The sequence below is a fragment of the Arvicanthis niloticus genome, chromosome 16 (genome assembly GCF_011762505.2).
Source record: "Arvicanthis niloticus isolate mArvNil1 chromosome 16, mArvNil1.pat.X, whole genome shotgun sequence".
In the NCBI taxonomy this organism is placed as follows: domain Eukaryota; kingdom Metazoa; phylum Chordata; class Mammalia; order Rodentia; family Muridae; genus Arvicanthis; species Arvicanthis niloticus.
The window spans coordinates 72,215,707-72,238,592 of record NC_047673.1 but is presented as its reverse complement, the minus strand read 5'-3'; the positions used below and the strand labels follow the sequence as shown (position 1 = coordinate 72,238,592).

At 40.5% G+C, this 22,886-nt stretch overlaps 1 protein-coding gene across 1 annotated transcript in view; it reads right to left on the bottom strand.

The window, feature by feature from the left end:
* Tp53bp2 (tumor protein p53 binding protein 2) overlaps positions 1–22,886 on the bottom strand; it is a 55,202-nt gene that overhangs the window by 22,821 nt on the left and 9,495 nt on the right. The window contains exons 2-4 of the mRNA XM_034520407.2: positions 8,875–9,022; positions 6,494–6,607; positions 1,359–1,441 (exon numbers count right to left, since the gene is read on the bottom strand). Of these exons, the coding sequence (XP_034376298.1) occupies positions 1,359–1,441; positions 6,494–6,607; positions 8,875–9,022 (345 nt within the window). The remainder of the gene's footprint in view (positions 1–1,358; positions 1,442–6,493; positions 6,608–8,874; positions 9,023–22,886) is intronic.

The window sequence follows — 22,886 nt, the reverse complement described above, 5'->3', positions numbered from 1 at the left end:
TATTTAGATATTAATTTTACTTTTTAATAGTCATTGACTTGACTTATTAAGATGTAAAACAGACTCATACAGGCCAATGATCTTTTAAGTTGTAAAATTTAAACTATTAGTTGTAAAATTTTAACTACTTCAATAGTTTGGTCAGAAACAAACAGTCACGATTACTTTGTTTTGTGGTTAATTTCCACTATCAGGACAGTAGACTGTGGCTGCACAAACACAATACTAGGGTGTTGATAGCAAACCCAGAACACAGTTATCAAAACATGATTTAAACATAATCAGCACTGGCTGGGCCTGGCAGTGCAGGCTTACAGCCTCAGGGGGCTGAAGTTAAGACTATGACTTTCCAATCCCCAAAACACAGTCTAAGGAAATCCCAGAACTTAAGATCCAGAGCAGGAGAAGGGTCACAAGTTCAAGACTAACCTGATCTATACAAGGAGGCCCCCCAGGCCAGCCAGGGCTACACAGTAAGACTATGACTTAAAAAAAAAGAGGCAGTTTGCCATATCTCAATTAGACTTACATAAAGCTTCTTTTGGAAAATTAAACACCAATTTGGGGAAATTATGTGTTAGATTACACTCAGAAATAGTTTGCTATCCAAACTACTTCTGTCACCTTTCACTGGCCTCATCACAGCAAGATAACTAACTGTAAATCAAAGAACAGAACCAGGAAGAACTTGCAATGAAAGCAGGCTCTTTAGATACCTGAGACTCTGGCAAAGATTAACTATGAAGTAGAGTAAGATAATTCAGGAAATTCAGAATGATATTCAAAATTCTGGGCTCTGAAAAGAACACCTTCAAAGATACTTCAATGCATATACAACAGCAAGATCATTAATAAATAATTTTCCATTTTTCTAAAAGTGATTATAGATAGCAACAAATAAAAGCACCCAACATTTCCTGAAACTTGACAAATACTTATTTTGCTGTGAATTTGTGGCATGCTCTGCAGCTAGCTTCTCAGAGGAATAGGCATGTGAGAATCAGAGACATACCTATGAAATTATTTAAAGAAGCTTCTAAAGGGACTGAAGAGATGCTCAGTGTGGTTAAGAACACACACTGCTCTTTCACAAAACTCAAGTTCAAGTCCCAGCACCCATAGCAAGCAGCTCACAACTGTCTGTAACTCCAGCTCCAGGTGACCTGATACCCCCTCTGACCCATTTCCCCAGAAATAAATATTTTAAATAAATAAATATTTTTTTATATTTAAAAAATTTTAAGAAAAAGCCTTTAAAAGGGGTCACCATTAATCCACTGAATAAGAAAATGACAACGGATGAGATACAACATTTAAAAGCATCACTGGCATAGAACAAGATAAAAAGGAGCACTTACTCCATTCTCCTTCCTCCGATGCTCACCAGGAACTTTGACACCATTTCTTTTTACACCTGGATCTTGTGATCTCGGTCCACTCACTAAATACAGATTCAAAAACTGCATTAACAGTAGAGTTAACAGAAGTTCTCTGTAGCAGTATGTTTCTGTTTTACTGCTGTTTGTTACTTAGGTACCTATACTTAACAGCAAAAGAGGTTAGATCTCATAAGTAGGCTTGTTTTGAAAATGCAATCATGTGGAACAGTGAATAGTATCAAGGCAGCTCTCATTCTACCCACTCCCTAGAAAGCTGCCTCAGTCACTCGACAATGGTGGGAAGCTATTGTACCTCTGACTCCAAGCAACTCACACCATTTACTTATGGTTGTTCCTCCACGTTCTAGGCCATGCAGTAACGAATGGGAAAGAGCTTCAGAGGGACCTGTTGGCACAGACCTATAGTCTCAGCTACTCAGGAGGCTCAACCAAGAGAGCCCAGGTTCAAAACCTGCCTGTCTCAAAATAAAGAGGGCTGGGGACCAGTGACATCTCCACAGGTTAAGAAGGTGTTTGCTGCCAAGCCCAGTGAGCTATTTGATTTTATGAATCCACAGGATGGAAAGAGACCTGACTCCCAAAGTTCTCCTCTGACCTCCACATACATGCTACGGTACGACAGTGTGTACACCATGGAATGAGCACATGTACACACAGACACACACAGACACATACCTCTGACTTCTACATACATGCTACAGTACAACAGTGTATATACCATGGAGTGAGCACATGTACACACAGACACAGACACACACCTCTGACTTCTACATACATGCTACAGTACAACAGTGTATATACCATGGAGTGAGCACATGTACACACAGACACACACACACACACACACCTCTGACTTCTACATACATGCTACAGTACAACAGTGTATATACCATGGAGTGAGCACATGTACACACAGACACACACACACACACACACCTCTGACTTCTACATACATGCTACAGTATGACAGTGTGTATACCATGGAGTGAGCACATGTACACACAGACACACACACACACCTCTGACTTCTACATACATGCTACAGTATGACAGTGTGTATACCATGGAGTGAGCACATGTACACACAGACACACACACACACACACACACCTCTGACCTCCACATACATGCTACAGTACGACAGTGTGTACACCATGGAATGAGCACACGGACACACGGACATACACAGACACACACCTCTGACTTCTACATACATGCTACAATACGACAGTGTGTATACCATGGAGTGAGCACATGTACACATGGACACACACACACCTCTGACCTCCACATACTTGCTACAATACGACAGTGTGTACACCATGGAATGAGCAATATACACACATGGACACACACAGACACACACACACACACTAAATAAATAATAATGAACAAACAAATTTTAAAAAGCAAGGGGTCTGGAGTATGCGGGAATACATCAGTGGTAGTGTGCTTTCTTGGCATGATCAGGATGCTAGTTCAGTGCTTAGTACAAGTGAGGGAAGAGAACTGGAAGTGCAATCAGTCCACCTGAACGCATGAGCACTGAAAAAAGCGTGTACTTCAAGAAGAAAGTAGTTAAAAACAGAACCTGTCGTATGCTGATTATTTTATTTACTGGGACACTCTGGAGATTCATAAGTATGCTATAAAGTATATCCTTGTTAATTTATGAAAACTATTTTCTGTTGCGGCCCAAGCTCGGGTCCCTGTTCGGGCGCCAAAATAATGTTGGGATCCACACTAGCCCCACGTTGGGCGCCAAAATAATGTTGCGGCCCAAGCTCGAGTCCCTGTTCAGGCGCCAAAATAATGTTGCGGCCCAAGCTCGGGTCCCTGTTCGGGCGCCAAAATAATGTTGGGGTCCACACTAGCCCCACGTTGGGGCAGCCAAAATAAATGTTGCAGCCCAGGCAAAATGTTGAGGCCTGCGCCGACTCACGTTTGGGCGGCCACTGTATCCCGGCCCAAGCTGCTGCTCCAGTCTGCAGGTCGGGGTTCAGCAAGAGCGAGGGTGAGGGCAGATTCTACCTAATGTCTGATGTGTATGAATCTCTCTCTCTGGTCTGATGTCTGGTTCTGTCTTCTATAGTCTGATTCTAAGCCACGCCTCTAAGTTACACCTTTAATCATGCCCTTAGGTCTTGTCTCTAACTCTGATCTCTATACTTCTAAGTCATACTCTTAAATCACACACCTTTAATCTCACACACCTTTAATCTCAAGGTATCGAAACCAAGATTATCGGAGTGTTCTCAGCTGTTGTAGGCTATTGTAATTCAAGTGTCATGTCAGGGTATATGGCTCAAGATGGCTGCAAAGCTGATAGCCGCTTTCTGCTAAAAGTCGGCCTCTAACAATTTTCATTTCTCTTGATTTGAGAAAGTCTAACTAAAAGCTAGTAACTACTTCTGCTTTTTGACTAAAAGGACATTTTCAAGCCAAACCATGTATTCAATGCACAACAAAGAAAAATAAATTTTAATTAATACATATATAAAATATCAAAGAAGATAACTTTTTAAAATGTGTTAAGCTCATACCCATACTTTCTAAAAATTAAAACAATCATTACAATTATTTGAGAGATTTTAAAACAAACATTTCTTTGAATCATGTCTATTATACCTATCAGGGAATATAGAGCAAATTTTGTGTCAATAAATAAATAAGTAGTTATGACTAGCTGGCCTCAGAAGCAAGCATTATACTCAGTACCTAATTTTAATAACAGTTTTTAATGCTGTTTGAGTCTAATAAAATAACCTAAGTAATTCATCACCGTCTCTCTCTAAAAAAAAAGCATTTTTCTACAGTATAAAGAATTGCTTTCTTTTGTCTCAGGGAAAAATATTTAGTTAGCTTTTACTTATAGGCAGCTACATAATTAGAGTAAAAAAGCACAAGTTTTACAAATAACTTCCAACACATTGTGGGTCACAGCCATGTTAACAGCAGCAGTCTGAACTAAACAGGAAGTCGAGGCCTCCCTACAGCAGACTGAAAAGTCATCTTGCACTATACCAGTCTAAGCACTGTGACACTGTTGACTGCAACAATGTGCAAATAGCTCCGTTGTCTTACTTAACACTTTCATTTCTCACATTACAGATACACTGAAACTGCATAATGCACTCTTGGTAGACTACTTAATAATTCACCCAGTGTTGCACACAGCAAGACATTTGAACTAGGAGATGGATAGCAACTTATTAGAACTCAGAATGTATACAGTACTATAAATACAGATCAAAATTAAAACATGGTACAAATGTCAATTAAAGTGTATTTTTAAAAGAAGTCTTAGGGGGAAAACTCTATATTTAAAATAAAAAATTACAAACACCAGTGATACTGAAACACATCTAAGTCAGCTTGGCCTGGGTGACCCAGGTTTGTGCTCTTGGCTATGCCACTAGGTGCATGGCCTGACAAGCTACCTAACCCTAAGTCTCAACACTTCTCATCTGTAAAGACTGTCACACTATGTCAATTCTGGCCCCTGACACTAATCATTTCTAATGTTCAAGTACCATGTAGATATTTGAATTAAACAGCAAATAATGAAACTGGAAAGTTACATTGTCCACTAATTAATATGCTATCTACATTTTTACTCCCAAGAAAAGCGTCCTTAACTTTCCTTTAAAAATCCCAGCATGCCGAGAAAGATAAAGTGATCCTGTTTCAACCTGTGGCTTCCCCAGATTGAATGCAGACTCACTTGCAACTTACAAAGCCACATCTCAGTGTCTAAAGCACTAGCTGCCCTTTCTGTCCTATATCAACTCAGACCACAACTATCAGTTATGTAGCCTTTACCATCCCATTCTTTTATGTCCTCCAAGTCTGCCTTCATTTTGGACCCTGAGACTCAAGAGATCACCTCAGTTCTATGGCCAAGCTGTTTCTAAATCAGGTTCATTTTCAGGGTCTAATACGAAAAAGGTTTACATCTGAAACTTCATATTTAATCACTCTTCTTTATCATTCATTTCTCCCCTCACTACACTTGTCTGTTAATCTAATTCTGAGGTTCATCACTGGATACAATCTACTCTTTCCCCATAAACCCACCCTTTCTTCACCCTACCCCTGTGATGGTGGCTAGTGCTAACTACTAAGCTGACTATATCTAGATTCACGCATGAATTAAGCTTCTGGTGGTGGCTATGTGGGAGCACCTTGATCAGGCTAATTAAAGCCTGAAACTGCCTTAATATGAGCCACAGCTCACTACCAGTGGCCCATCCTCCAGGTTAACACCCTGAGCTGTGTGTAAAGGAGAAGTGATCTAAGCACAAGTGTTCATTGCTCCAGCTTCCTGACTGTGGATGTGAGGTGACTAAATTCCTACCATTTGACTTCCTTCCAAACACACTGTACAAACCCTTCCCCTCTGGCTTAGATGTCACCCTGCACACACTTTCACCACCTATAAACTGCCACCAACCTTAGGTCAGTCTGTCTTCTAGCACAACCTCCTGAGCTGCACAGCACCACTAGAGGAAAACCACAGCCCTCACATCTCTCATCAGATTTCCTCAATGCGTCCAGCAACATAGTTCTCCAGTACCCATGCTCTCCTCTTCCTAACAGCTCAACCCGTCCACCCACCTCATCACTTCACATATCTCTCTCCACCCTTGGAAATTACATGTTTTCAGATGAGAATCACCTCAACTTACACCCACAAAATACCCAGCGTTAAGTGTATCTTTCTTTCCTGTTAATATTGGGAGATCCAGATTCCTTTTTTTATCTAAGAGGAGAACCTGTCATGGTGGAGAAGCACATTTTCGGGGACCTTGCTATACTGGTTAGACATTCCTCTTCTCCCTTTTTTCTGTGACTCCTTCCTACCACACTAGGAAACTACAGCTAGGCTTCTGCCTTCTTCAATCCAACCACACCTCTTATTCTCCACTGTCAGTCACATCTAGACTAGAAAACCCACCTTATTGCTCTAATGTCCTAGCTTCCCTTTCATCTCACTGATTCTCCAGCTTCTCCTCCTATGCCTCTCCCCAGCTATTACAGTGCACAAAACAAAAAGCTTGAAGACTGGTTATGATTCACAGAATATTATATACCAATGTCCCTGTTAGGGGGGCGTTCATGACGAAGAAAGAAGCGAACTTCATTCCTTTGACTTCCAAACCTCTGAAGAACATCAAACATCCGTTCATTATCAGCAACTGGGCGTTCTAAAAGAAAACAATTACATTAGCTACACGTAAAAGAAAGACAAATATACCCTTGATGTAATCTATGTTACAGATACAGGAAGTACTTGGTATTTCACATATTTTTTTTCCAGCAACAGAACTCAAAACAATGATACATCACTGTTTTCCACACAATCAGTGTCAGGTCAGAGTAAAGCAATAGAAACAATGGGTCTGTGCCAGTTGTTAGGGTCTTCAGAGTCTAACTCAGTGGCTTCTCACTATCTATAGGCATGGCATTTCACTTCTGAGGGTTTTGAAGGTTCATGTGATCTATATAGACAGAGACCCACTCTCACTAATAGTAATGTCCGATGAGTCCCTAAACATATAAAGAAGAAATTAAAAGCAACTTTCTAAATGGTCTCAGCTCAAGTTTTGATTTAGTCTTTAATGCAGGTTACTTCCTTTTGTGAGTGGGGATGGTATACAGATGTATGCACATGTGGCCCATGTGCCCATCTGCACATGTGTAGAGCCTGGAGCTCACAACAGGGTGTCTTCCTCTACCACTTCCCATTGTCCTTGTTTTCTGAAAGTTTGAATTTTTGCCATTTTCGCTAGACTAGCTGGCCAGTAAGCCCTGGGATCCCCTTGTCTATACCCTGTACCCGGATCAGTAGCATTATAGAGCTCACAATAATACCAGTCACATGAGTGCTGGGGATGTAAACTGAAGCCCATGCTACACTCAGCAATTATGTTTACCCACCAAGCCAACCTCCCAGACCCAGTATTTATAAATTATCTGTATACAATGTTAAGAGTCAACCTTAGTCATTGGCAGACAAAAGAATATTTCAATGGGATGATATCTGGCCCTCTTGCCATAAAGCTGCCAGCTTTCAGAACTTTTCTAGAAACAAAAAAGACACAGCCAAATACTCCAATAACTGAGAGGAGCTTCAATAGAAACAATGTATCCTGAGTTACAAAGAAAAAATAAACTAACAAACAATTTCCTACTTCAGGAAAGAAAGCTGAATTGAAAAATCCTTAAGAAGGCAAGTGCATGAATCCAGAGCTCTCAGTGACATCAATACAGTTTGTATAAGAATGGCCTATGAAAACTACACACTATCAGTAATCAGACACCACCTCTCAGTGCCTTAAATAAACAACACAAACGAAGACAGGGCAGCCAGGTATTCAGCAGCCAATTTTGTGACTTAACCCTGAACTTAATCTGCTTGGTTGGAACAAACAACATGCAGTCCTGGTTCTACTTTGAGTAACAGTGATGATATAACCACTTTCTACAAACCACACAAAGCCTATAGTCTCCCCACAAAAGGGGGTAAATTTCTGAATAGACACCCCACTTCTCCGCTAACCACCACAAACCTGGGAGGGGAGGGGAGAATGGGTATGAGCACTCATCTTTGTCCCTGGTACCCCTTTCCTCTGGGGAATGAAGCACATCCATCTACCCCTTACTGCTGCTGTCCTCACAGCACTGTTTCAGGAGCATGCTGACACCTGCTCCTCATTGTGAGGCATCTGAAAGCAGGAAATTTCCATCTCTGCATCCCTCAAAATCGAGTGCACTGGCATCCAAGAAATGTTCTCCAAGCAAATGCATGAGCAGGCAGAAAAGATATGAAAAAGGAAGGTGAGAGGGAGGGAGGGAGGGAGGGAGGGAGGGAGGGAGGGAGGGAAGCAACAGGAGAATACACTTAAAGCTTTGAGATGAGGATGGCTTTCTTTTTTTTTTTTGCTTCTTTTTCTTCAGTTCTGGGGATTATAGTTCAAATTCTAGTAAGCATTTGAATCTGCTTCTGGAGTGTGGTCACACTGTGACCAGCTCCCTCAAGCTCCTCCTGCTCTCATGTCCCCACCATAATGGATGACAACCTGAACTATGCTTCAGAAGTTGTTTCGAACTATTTTATCATAGCAACAGGAAACTAGGACAATCCCAACATCAAAGAAGAGAAGAAAAGCATCATATTTCTAATTAAGGAAAGCTTTTTGTTGCTGGTGGTGGTTTGGTGGGGTTTGGGTGGGGTTGGTTGGTTGGTTGGCTGGCTGGCTGGCTGGCTGGCTGGTTGGTATTTTGAGACAGGGTTTCACTGTGTAGCCCTGGTCACCAAAAGTTGAGCAAGAACATGACCTTCTAAGGTGTAGGCTATCCTGCTGTCTATAGGTGAACAACACCCCCACCCCCACCCCCAATCACAGTACCAATCCTAGAACCTAAAAGGAACAGAAGATAGCAGAACTCAAACAGAAAGCCAGGTCCATACCAGAACCACACCACACTTCAGCCAAATGGCAGTCGCTCTCTCCAGGTTCTTTGCACAGATCCACCACATCTCTGCATATTGTCTCTGGGGTAACAGGAACTTCTGTGAAGTGCTGCTCACTGTTACTGAGGTAAACTGTCAGGAACATCTGAAACAGAGGGAAACCATTACTTGTCTTGTCTGCCCAGGCGGCATTCCCCTTAGATCCTTGCCCTGAAACACAGAGTAGAGCTGGGGTAGGCCCACAGCCTTCAGATAGAAGGGAAAAGCAAATCATTTTCTACCAGTTTCATTTGTACTGCAAAAACTGAGCTAGATCAAGCCATCAAACAGATCTTTTCATGAATCCTTTCATAACTGATTAGAGAATGCCATACATGCCCGATGTGGTAGAGCACACCTGTAGTCCAAGCTACTCAAGAAGCTGAAGCAGGAGGATTTTTTCGATCACGAGTTCTGGGCTACAGTGCACAACACTAATCAGATGTTTGCTCTAAGTTTGGCTTCAATATGATGACCTCAGGAGTGAATGTTACACACATACTTACAGATGCACTACACTTCTCTTTAGAAGGATATATATAAAAACAGAGTAAGAACTGATGCTGATGGTGGGGGACAATAAACAGGAGCCAGAGCACAGAAGGAAACCTAATTTTTATATCACATGTATGCATTAACTACTCCAAAAACTTTAAACTGAAATGTTTCAATCAAATCCAATTTCTACTCTAAAGTATGAGAATAAGTAAAAATTAGCTAGCATATCAAAACCTACAAGAGCCTATATATAAATCCAGTTCAATAGATAATTAAAACTTACTGTAAATCTTTCTCCTAGTAAAAATAAACATCTTAAAAAGCACCGCTATGAAAGAATTCACATTTCTATGGCTACAAAATTATTTGAAATTTTTGTTAATTCCTCAAGTTGCAGAATCAAACAAGCAGCAAACCAGTTTCATGAATACAAGAACCCTGTTCATTCAATCCCATGAACACCTACTCCATGGAAGTCAGTACACATCAGTATGAAGAATAACACCTGTTAAAAGGTATCCAATTTTCACAGGGAGGATTAGCTAGGATTTATTGCATAGCCATAACCTATTGGTAGAAATCTGTATAATTATTATCAAGATGAAGTTATAATTTCTTAAATGGTACAAAATTTACTTTGATTTCAAATTTAAGGTTTTCATTGGTATGAGCTTCTTATTAATATAAAATTGAGATGAATATTGATACTCTCATGGGCATTGTGCCTGTATAACACATTTAGGAATACAAGGCCTAGACCCAGTCCTTCTTTAACTTTTTTAACTGATTTGGGATGGTTAGACTGTGAGTTAAGGGCCTATAGCAAATTCATGGCTTTGAGTTTATTGTTAGGAGGTTTCCCATATATTATTTAGAAATAGCTGAGAGGAGTTAACAGACAACAGTCCAGGTTATCTTACATGGATAGTTGGTTTTCAAAAAATCAGAAGTCCATAGAATTGACATTACAAACATTTATATATTAATGTCCATTCTGATTAGAGACCTGTCTGCTCCTGACAGCTTCCTGTCATGGATTCTAAGAAGAAATTGAGCATCCTTGGAGTTACTCCAGTTGTGTGGTGACAGCCACTAGGCAAGAATTGCCTCTTTCCATCTACAGACAAATTACTGTCCAGAAAAGGACACACATGCAGAATAGTCGACTGATTATATCTGCCTAGACAGAGTAATCAGCCCTTAATAATCCTGCATCACTAAGGTCTGTCAGATGACTCTGGGCCAGAAGGCTGAAGATTTGATGCTCCAACATTCGGTAGTATAGGGGCTTTTCAGGTGTTCAGTGGTCTCTATAAATTGGCTAAGTTTTAGAAGCTACGTTTAGTGCTTCCCATAACTTCAGTTAACTCAGTCATTCTGGATTTCTGACGGGGTTGAAGACCTATAGTCTCATAGCCAATCCTGGCTATTTACTTTGAGAGAAAAGATCTGAGTAGATGGTTTTCAGCTGACATTCATTCTAAAGCCAAAAAAAAAAAAAAAAAGCCAGGATCAAAAGTAAGTGTTTTAGTTAGGAGAGATGACAGAGGTTCTTGTTAGTCAACAAAATGATGGACTGGGTATTAGGACTATCTTGTACCTCACTGGTACAATTAGGAATAAGTATGCTCTAATTGTATTTTGAGAGAAAAGTTTTACTTTAACAGGAAGAGTGATATGTAGGAGGAGCTAAGTGGAAAGGAGTACTGAGAGGAAGAGATGGAACAAGGAGAGAAGATGAAGAAGAGGAGAAGCTAGGTGATGAGAGAGAGAAAGAGAGAGGGGGCATGGAGGCAGATGTTCACATGTCTCCACCAGTCAAAGATAGTTTTTATATCTAGATTGGGTATTGGGTTACACTTCTGACTGAGCATTACCGAACTTATAAATCCTTTGATTAACATTTTAAAAAATTGTATAAAAGCAAAAAGGAAAGGGGGGCATGGGACAGGGGTTTTCTAGGGAGGGGAAATGGGGAAAGGGGATGGCATCTGAAATGTAAATAAAATATAAAATTAAATTAAAAAAATAAAATAAAATGAAAAAAACACACATAAAAAATAAATAAAAGGTATCCAATTTTCATGCTGAATGAAGAATGCAGAGACTATGGAAACTTGTGGGAACTTGATAAACGATATGCCAGGATACTGTCTTTTAAAATAACCAAATGAGACTATGCTGACCATTGAAAAAGTGTGGGGTTTATACACAGACACACACACAGAATGTGTTGAATCTACACTCTGGTCACAGTGACACAGTAGTAGCATTATGGAATTAAAGAGTTTGCCAAAAGTCACTTGACCTCCCTTGAAGGTTGAAACTCCTCTGGCCACCATCCCAATGAGAAAGCTGTCTAGCCTCCTTATGAAAGGGCAGCACACTCCTTCCAGTTTGGGCCTGAGCACTGAGCAGATCTTGGGCGGCAGCTCTGCCCCCAATCTCACAGAACCCAGAAGAAGTGGGGCTCCCAGGAGCTCTAACCCGGGCAGTATCTTAGGTAAGCAGACAGCAGCAACGCCTGCCCCAAACAGGGAGTAACTGGGACCCACAAGGACCCAGGAAGTCACTCCTGACCCGGAGCACTGGTTCCTTCCAGTCTGGGCTTGAGCACTGAGCAGATCCCAGGCAACAGCTCTGCCCCCAATCTCACAGAACCCAGAGGAAGCAGGGCTCCCTGAAGCTGTAACCTGGGCAGTATCTTAGGTAAGCAGACAGCACCGCCTGCCCCAAACAGGGAGTAACTGGGACCCACAAGGACCCAGGAAGTCACTCCTGACCCGGAGCACTGGTTCCTTCCTGTCTGGGCTTGAGCACTGAGCAGATTTTGGGCCCCAGCTCTTACTCCAATAGTAACACCCACCCCACACAGTTCTGATACAACCAAGATAATAGGAAAGACAGGCTCCAGTCAGAGACAGGGCAGGTAGCACTAAGGAGATCCAGATGGCAAAAGGCAAACGCAAGAACATAAGCATCAGCAACCCAGGGTACTTGGCATCATTAGAACCTAGTTCTCCCTCACTAGAAAGTACTGAATTCCCCCATATCACCAGGAAAGCAAGATTCAGATTTAAAATCACTTCTAATGATGATGATAGAGGACTTTAAGAAGGACATAAATAACACTCTCAAAAAATTTGAGAACACAAGTAAACAGGTAGAAGCCCTTAAAGAGGAAACATAAAAATCCCTTAAAGAATTACAAGAGAACACAACTGAACAGGAAAAGGAATTGAACAAAACCATCCAGGACATAAAAATTGAAGTATAAACAATCAAGAAATCACAAAGGGAAACGACCCTGGAGACAGAAAACCTTGGAAAGAAATCAGGAGTCATAGATACAAGCATCACCAACAGAATACAAGAGATAGAAGAGAGAATCTCAGGTGCAGAAGATACCATAGAAATATTGACACAACTGTCAAAGAAAACGCAAAATGCAAAAAAGTTCTTAACACAAAATATCCAGGAAATCCAGGACACAATGAGGAGACCAAACCTAAGGATAATAGATATAGATGAGAGTGAAGATTCCCAATTTAAAGGGCCAATAAATATCTTCAACAAAATTATAGAAGAAAACTTCCCTAATCTAAAGAACAAGGTACCCATAAACATACAAGAAGCCCATAGAACACCAAATAGACTAGACCAGAAAAGACATACCTCCCATCACATAATAATTATTATCAAGATGAAGTTATAATTTCTTAAATGGTACAAAATTTACTTTGATTTCAAATTTAAGGTTTTCATTGGTATGAGCTTCTTATTGATATAAAAGTGAGATGAATATTGATACTCTCATGGGCAATGTGCCTGTATAACACATTTAGGAATACAAGGCTTAGACCTAGTCCTTCCTTAACTTTTTTAACTGATTTGAGATGGTTAGACTGTGAGTTAAGGGCCTATAGAAAATTCATGGCTTTGAGTTTATTGTTAGGGTGTTTTCTATATTTTCTTTAGAAATAGCTGAGAGGAGTTAACAGACAACAGTCCAGATTACCTTACATGGATAGTTGGTTTTCAAAACATCAGAAGTCCACAGAATTGACATTACAAACATTTCTGTATTAATGTTCATTTTTATTAGAGACCTGTCTGCTCCTGACAGCTTCCTGTCTTGGATTCTAAGAAGAAATTGAGCATCTTTGGAGTTACTCCAATTGTGGTGAGACAGCCACTAGGCAAGAATTGCCTCTTTCCATCTACAGACAAATTACTGTCCAGAAGAGGACACACTTGCAGAATAGTCGACTGATTATATCTGCCAAGACAGAGTAATCAGCCCTTAATAATTCTGCATCATTAGGTCTGTCAGTGATCCTGGGCCAGAAGGCTGAAGATTGAATGTTCCAACGTTTTGTAGTATAGGGACTGTCCAGGTGTTCAGCAGTCTCTATAAATTGGCTAAGTTTTAGAAGCTATCCTTTGTGCTTCCCATTAATTTCAGTTAACTCAGTCATTCTGGATTTCTGACGGGGTTGAAAACTTATAGTCTCATAGCCAATCCTGGCTATTTACTTTGAGAGAAAAGATTTGAGAGGATGGTTTCCAGCTGACATTCATTCTAAAGCCAAGAAAAAAAGCCAGGTTCAGAACTAAGTCTCTAAGTTAGGAGAGATGACAGAGGTTCTGGTTAGTCAACAAAATGATGGACTGGGTATTAGGTCTATCTTGTACCTTACTGACACAAATTGGTATAGTTATTGAGAGAAAAGTTTTATTTTAACAGGAAGGGTGATATGTAGGAGGAGCTAAGGTGGGAGGAGTACGGAGAGGAAGAAGAGGAATAAGGAGAGGAGGAGGAGAGAAGGAGCTAGGTGATGAGAGAGAGAAAGAGAGAAGGGGGCCAGACATGGAGGCTGATGTTCACATGTCTCCGCCAGTCAAAGATAGTTGATATATCTAGGTTGGGTATTGGGTTACACTTCTGATTGATATTGAGCATTACCAAATTTATAAAGCCTTTGGTTAACATTAAAAAAAAATTGAATAAAAGAAAAAGGAGAAGGGGGCATGGGATAGGGGTCTTCTAGGGAGGGGAAATGGGGAAAGGGGAAAGGGGAAAGGGGATGGCATCTGAAATGTAAATAAAATATCCAATTTAAAAAAAAAAAAAAAAAAACAGGGCAGAACTGAGAACAGTGACAGAAACTAACTCAGACATCACATTGGGGACCAGAAGATTTGGAGGCACCTGAGCTCTGCTCCTCAGTGCTTAAAGCCCATTTTCTTGGGATCCTTCATCTCCCCTTTTTGCAAAGGTGTCCCCTAATTCATAAAAACACTTATCACATACAAAGTAATCCAGAAACATTAAAGTGGATTCTGTTAAAACAGTAAGTAAATCATATAAAATAAGCTAAAATGCTGTCAAGATTCCTAGTATGAACTGAGTGCATTCAAGCTAATCACCTCCGGCTTTGTGAATTCTGATAACTGTAGCACATGAAGTGTGGATTCTAAAGCCTCAACTTAGCCAACAAGGTTGCATGGACGCTCCTTACACATAGTGCCTTGACAACACTGGAAAAAATAAAGATTAACCAAGCTCAGAGAATGCTACTCTGTTGCTGCTGGGCCAGAATACCCAGCATACTTAACAATAGTATTAAATAATACTGTTCCATATTCCTCACTCACACTAAACTCTCTCTGAAGTTTAAAACTTCAAAAGAACTGTCTTCACTGTAAGTTAATACCAGATTTACTAAACACAGTGCATCAGCAAATAAACACTGTTACACAATAGACCTCTGTATACTTCTGTCTTACCTGCTACTTTCACAGGTATTATCCAAAGACTTATATGAACTCTCAAGCAAACAGAACAGGTATTATTTTCTCTTTATCAATGAAGAAAAAGGCTCAGAGCAGTCATCTCCTTGGCTACTGAAACAAGGTCAGAGTACAACTTTTTCTGATCTATTCTTTACTCTTCAAGATATCTGCACACTGGGCAATGGTGGCGCATGCCTTTAATCCCAGCACTTGGGAGGCAGAGGCAGGCGGATTTCTGAGTTCGAGGACAGCCTGGTCTACAGAGTGAGTTCCAGGACAGCCAGGGCTACACAGAGAAACCCTGTCTTGAAAGAAAAAAAAAAAAAAAAAGAAAAGATAAAAAGAATCAGTAGCTGTCATAGCCACAAATAATTAAAAGGAGCAAAATAGGTATTTAATAAATTCTTTCTATCTGCAACTACTATGTTAGATTAATGTTCCTGTGCTCTTCCCTGAAGTGGGCAATGCTACTTTATGATTATATAATTTGTTTTACATCAAAGTAGTATTAAATATTTCATTTTGCCTCTCACACAGAAAGATGGCAAAGTCCACTGGAGTAAAGCTGGCTATGAACAGCAAGATGCAAACGGACACAACTGTCTGTGAGCAAGAGAAAAAGCAAACACCCCAAGTAAACCCTGTAGCACCCTAATGAGATTCCTCAGGAGCATGCAAACAGCAGTAAGTGCCACCAGATGCTCTCTTATAAATGCTGACGTTGGTGTTTTGAATCTTTTGATCACTTCCTGTAGGTAGCTAAAACGTCTGAAATGGAATGTATTCTTGGTCAACAGGGCTTAATTTCATTGGGCTGGGTAACAAAGAAACTTGTTATCAATATAATAAAGGAGTTTATTATATTGTAGTAGAGGTCTGTCTTGAAGAATCCTGAAGAGGGAAAAACTGTTGTTCAGAAAGACCACAAGGAATACACATTTTTTTGTATAGACTAGAACAAAAATAATGACCAAGGTAAACACTGCACCACCCCAAGAGAAAAAGAGACTGGAGATAAGAGTCTGGTGCACACTGACCAAAGGGCTAAAGGAAAAAAACAGGGAAGAAGGAGCGTAAGTGCCTGCACCTCTGGCTCTACAGAGCAATGGCCAATATACCAAAGATCCTAGATACCTTTAACTGACAGTGTTGGAGGCCAGCTAGACAGCCCAACAGGTAAGTGCTGGCTGTGCACGCCTCCCAGCCAAGCTGCATCTCCAGAGCCACCGTAGGAGGAAACCTTCTCCCTTGAAGTTGTACTCTGAGGTCCACATGTGTACTGTACAACTGCACACGTACACATACCAAATAAGAGAAAAAAGATAATCTTTTGTTCAAAAATAGTGTTCCTACTCTATAAAATAAACACGTTCATCAAAAAATGCCCTGTATCTCACTGCCTAGCTGCCATTATCCACAGTTAGTATGATGGAGAAGACATAGAAACGGTTTCTCAAATTAAAGTAGCTTGACTTGATCTCCTTAGGTTTCTGCCTACTTTGCACCTGTTAGGAACATGAAAACAGCACTGACTTCAAAACAAAAGAGACACACCATGGAGCAGTTACGTTCTGAAGCTGCTAGAGTAACACAGCCATGTGGTCAAAGCTTTCTAAAGCACTTACAAGGTTGTGCAGGCATGCTAATGTGAAACCTTCATTAATTAAAAGCCTGAGCTGGGCCTGGTGGCACAGGCTATAAACCAGCTGTATATCTGGAAGGCTGAGAAAAGAGGATTATAAATGTAAGGTCTTCCTGTGCCACAGAATATGTTTAAGCAAGACTAGGAAATGTATGGAGATCCTATCTCAAAAGTGAGAAAGGGGCCATGAGGCTGGAGAGATGACTCTGTTTAAGAGCACTGACTGTTCTTCAGAGGACCTGGGCTCAAGTTATGACACCCACACTGTGGCTCCAATCCCAGGGGCTCTGACACCCTCTTCTGCCCTCTACAGGCACCAGGCATGCACATGGTAAACGAACATACACAGAGATAAAATACATTTTTAAAATAAATAATTAGGGGGTTTGCTGTTGTTTTAAGACCAAGTGCTGTGGACAACGTGTGCAAGGCCCTAACAATCTCAATACAGGATGGGAAGTGAAGAAATGAATGACAGGTAAATAGCTTGATTTCCACCTTGTTCTGATTCCCAACCCTAGGAAATCTACTATTTCTCCTCTCACCCCAGGGACCTCTCAATTTCATCTAAAGCAAGCTGGCAGAGCAAGTGGTAAACTCAGATTCTCCAAACCAGTCTGTACCATCGGCTAGGCCCTTGGTGTTTTGTCTACTCTCACAGTGAACAGCCCTCTCCAACCCTTCCACATGGTACCCCAGAGTCCTTTCTCCATGGAACAAGCCTTTCTAGTTATCAGGTCATGCCAACTCTCAGTATCCTGCTTTCCTCAAGTGTCTGCTCTTGTATAGAAAATCTCCATGCTGCCAGCGCTCTTCCTTACTTCCTAACATTCTCTGGCCCTCAGAGCTCTGGTCTAGCAATTTCTAATGCTTCATGATAGGTCTCTGCCACAGACACTAAGGATTCTGTCCATCTGAACTGTTTATGGGAATCTTCAGTGTTGGCCCTCTGCCTCCTGCCACAAATCCAGCAGAAATGTCAGTTTCCTGACTACTCAATACAAAGCAGCTACATTAGCCAACTTACATCCCAGCTAAGGCCATTACTTCCTTTTGCACTTGTCTCCACCTCTCCAAGCTCCATGCATGAAAAGTAGTCTCCCTGAAAGTTGTCCTGTTCTGTATCCATAAGACTCAGAAAGGAGCCTGAAATACTGCATACATTCGCTTAACACGTATTGAGTATGTGCTGTCCCCAAATAGCCATCATGAGAAAAAATGAAGAAGCCAATCAGGATTCCATCCAAATCAGTCCTGACATTGAACTCACCATACAGTCCTGAGTGTGCAAGAGATGTCCCCACCCTACCACCATCTCCACACTTCTTCAGATCTTTGTGCACCATCCAACCAACTGGAAATGGTTGTTGAATTTCCGTTTCCATCTTCAACATTTCTCAGTGCCTCTGTCCCACCCTTTGTCTGTTTGTTTTGTTTTCAACACTATCTCTTTCAAACCCTGTTTACAAGTTCCACCAGGTTTATCAGACATCCTTCATAATTAAGTCCCTTCTCCCTCTCTACAAATGAGAAAGATCTGAGGTGCTCTCTACAGTAGTAGGGGAAATTGTTTTAGTTGCATTCTGGAGGTAAGTTTTTAAGATTGATTTTTATTTATGTGCATATATGTGTGTGAGAGAGTATATGCCATATGTGTGTAGTTGCCTGTAGTGGTTAGAAGTGATTGTTGGATCCCCAGGGCAGAAGCTGTTCTCAACCATCTGACTTGGGTGCTGAGAAGTCAATTCCAGTCCCTTGCAAGAACAAGTGCCCTTAATCACTGAGCCTTCTTCTAGCCTCTGAAGAACAATATTTGAAGTTATCATTAGCCATTAGCCATTAGCCATTAGCCATTAGCCAAAATAACATGCCAACTGTTTGTTCCGCAATGTTCAGAAATATCATAGCCCAAACCATAGGCTTGCAAACTTGAACAGAGCATATACCTGCAAGTAGCTAGTTCAAATCTGACTTCAGTAGAATGGCCAGGAGCAAACTACTGAAACAACCTTGAGCTTCAAATTCAACTGAATGAGAACAGAAAGATCGACTGTGCTGTGCAACAAGGAGATCAGCTACTGAGCTCTCTCTAGGCCACTGGGCTGTGTCAGCCAACGGAGCTCCAATAGAGGCCTCTGCCTGACCTGCAGGGCAGTGAGGTTTCTTATACCTCCTCAACCCACCTCCAACTCCAGGTTTTCAAACAGTTTGTCCCACAGTGGAAGATCAATAAAGTGCCCTAAGCCATCCTTTTTATTATCACCAGTAGCTTAAATTGGTACTTTATCATTGTTCATTGTATTTTCTATAACATTATGTTTCTATAGGGCTTTTCATAGATACGTTTGAAATCTACCTAAATTTCTAAGCTCCAAGGGATTTGGTACCTCTGGCCTCCACAGGCACCTGCACATACATTCACATTCACATTTACACACACACACACACACACACACACACACACACACACACAGAATCACACACATACACATACTCTTTTTAAAATTTCCTAAGAAAGCAACTACTGTATTTCAGAAGTCAAATTGTTATGATCAGTCAACTGGGCATTTATTTTCACTGACAATCTGGTGCTAGTATAAACTAAACAAAACATCTTTTAAATTATTTTACATAGAAAAAAGCTATCACAACCAAAAAACATACTTGCTATGTTTCTTACCCACAATTAAGACGTTGCATTTCTCTGATAAAACAGTATTTAGTATTTTTGTTTTTTTTTCCAGACACGGTTTCTCTATATTCCCTGGCTGTCCTGGAGCTCACTCTGTATACCAGGCTGACCTCAAACTCACAGGGATACACATACTTCTCTGCCTTCTGAATGATAGGATTAAAGGTGTAGACCACCACCTTTAGTGGTATTTAGTGGTTTGTTTGTTTGTTTGTTTAGGGTTTTTTGTTTGTTTGTTTGTTTTGCTTTTGTTTTTGTTTTTCAAGACAGGGTTTCTCTGTGTAGCTCTGGCTGTCCTGGAACTCACTCTGTAGACCAGGCTGTCCTCGAACTCAGAAATCCCAAGTGCTGGGATTAAAGGCGTGTGCCACCACTGCCCGGGTATTTAGTGTTTTAATAATGCTGCCTCCTTCATGCTTCCTGCTTCCCTAAAGAGCTCCTGTAACCAAAACTTCTACATTCAATATAGATGTAGAATCTTAAAAGTCTCCAACTAAGAATACATTTCAAATGTGGTCATTTTATTATTTACATTTTCCCACTCTAACTGATTAGAGAAAAATGTACCTAACATATTATCAAAACCCAGTATTTAGTGTTTAGCTTAAGTGTTTAGATTAAGTGGCATGAGCTGAAAAGAACACTCTGGATTTCTAAGCTCTTATGTCCTATGCCTCTTATTCTTTGAGATACTTGTTAGTGGAAAAATCTAGGGAGAGGTTTATAACACATGAACGCATCAGACCAGCATGCCCTGCTACACAATTATCCCATTTGAACTGAAGAAAACCTGGTCGATCTGCAAATTTCACAAGGGATCCTTGTTAAGACAGCTTTTAGAAACTTTTTAAGGAGTGCCACACTGCAGTAGATCACCAAGGGATAAGGGGCAACAGTATTCCTTAACAGCTCCAGTGCAGCTGCACTCAGAGCAACAGGTAAGAACCCTCTCCCACTACCCTATGCCTCAGAGCTATAACTAGGAGCCTCGGGCACTCAGGACCCTTCAGCCACCCAAACCCCGCCCCTCCGGAATACCACTTCCCTTCTGCCCCTCACTTGGTCCTTTTGGCTGGGGCAGACAACTGGCTAGTCTGCTCCCATGAAGACACCTTATCCTGAGCCATCCTAGAAGAACCACTGCACTCAGAGCAGCAGGATTTCGGGATCACAGAGGCAGCCTGAGTCTCAAGAGTTCTTCCACCCAGGAGCTCAGGATCACAGGATCACAGAGACATCTAGATTCTGAGAAGTTCTGACACAAGCAAGATAACTGGAAAAACAGGCTCCAGTCAAGAGACAGTGAACACTAGAGTTAACCAGATGGCAAAAGGTAAGCTCAAGAACATAAGCAACAGAAACCAAAGTTACTTGGGCATCATCAGAACCCAGTTCTCCCACCATAGCAAGCCCTGGACAACCCATCACACCAGAAAAGCAAGATTCAGAATTAAAATCACTTCTCATGATGATGATAGAGGACTTTAAGAAGGACATAAATAACTCCCTTTAAAAAGTACAGGGAATGCCAGGCAGTGGTGGCGCATGCCTTTAATCCCAGCACTTGGGAGGTAGAGGCAGGCCGATTTCTGAGTTCGAGGCCAGCCTGGTCTACAGAGTGAGTTCCAGGACAGCCAGGACTACACAGAGAAACCCTGTCTCGAAAAACCAAAAAATAAAAAAAAAAAAAAAAAAAAAAAAAAAAAATATATATATATATATATATATATATATATATATATATTAAAAAAAAAAAGTACAGGGAACACAGGTAAACATGTAGAAGTCCTAAAGAGGAAACATAAAAATCCCTTTTAAAAATTGCAAGAAAACACAACCAAACAGGTGAAGGAATTAAACAAACATTCAGAATCTAAAAATGGAAGTAGAAACAATAAAGAAATCTCAAAGGGAGACTACCCTGGAGATAGAAAACCTAGGAAAAAGATCAGAAGTCATAGACGCAAGCATCAGCAACAGAATACAAGAGATAGAAGAGAGAATCTCAGGTGCAGAAGATACCATGGAAAACATTGACACAACTGTCAAAGAAAATGCAAAATGCAAAAAGCTCCTAACCCAAAACATCCAGGAAATCCAGGACACAATGAGAAGACCAAACCTAAAAATAATAGGTATAGATGAGAGTGAAGGTTCCCAACTTAAAGGGCCAATAAATATCTTCAACAAAATTATAGAGGAAAACTTCCCTAACTTAAAGAAAGAGATATCCATGAACATACAAGAAGCTTACAGAACTCCAAATAGACTAGACCAGAAAAGAAATTCCTCCCATCACATAATAAAACATCAAATACACAAAACAAAAAAAAAAATACTAAAAGTAGTAAGAAAAAAAGGTAAAGTAACATATAAAGGCAGACCTATAAGAATTACACCAGACTTCTCACCAGAGACTATAAAAGCCAGAAGATCCTGGATTGATACCATACAGACCCTAAGAGAACACAAATGCCAGCCAAGACTACTATACCCAGCAAAACTCTCAATTACTGTAGATGGAGAAACCAAGATATTCCATGACACAATATCTTCCCACAAATCCAGAACTTCAAAGGATAATGGATGGAAAACTCCAACACAAGGAGGGAAACTACAACCTAGAAAAAGCAAGAAAGTAGTCTTCCAACAACCCCAAAAGAAGATAATTACACAAACATAATTCCACCTCTAATAACAAAAATAACAGGAAGCAACAATCATTTTTCCTTAATATCTCTTAACATCAATGGACTCAATTCCCCAATAAAAAGATGTAGACTATCAGGATGGATACATAAACAGCACGCAGAATTTTACTGCATACAGGAAATGCACCTCGATGACAAAGACAGACACTACCTCAGAGTAAAAGGCTGGAAAACAATTTTCAAAGCAAATGGTCCCAAGAGACAAGCTGAAGTAGCCATTCTATTATATTGTTTTATATCAAATAAAATCAAATTTCAACCAAAAGTAATCAAAAAAGATAAGGACACTTCAAATTTATCAAAGGAAAAATTGACCAAGATGAACTCTCAATTCTGAACATCTATGCTCCAAATGCAAGGGCACCCACATACATAAAAGAAACTTTATTAAAGTTTAAAGCACACATTGCAGCTCACACAATAATAGTGGAGGATTTCAACACAGAACTCTCAGCAATGGACAGATCATGGAGACAGAAACTAAACAGAGACACAATGAAATTAACAGAAGTTATGAACCAAATGGATTTAACCGATATCTATAGAACATTTCATTCTAAAACAAAAGAATATACCTTTGTCTCAGCACCTCATGGTACCTTCTCCAAAATAGACCATATAACTGGTCACA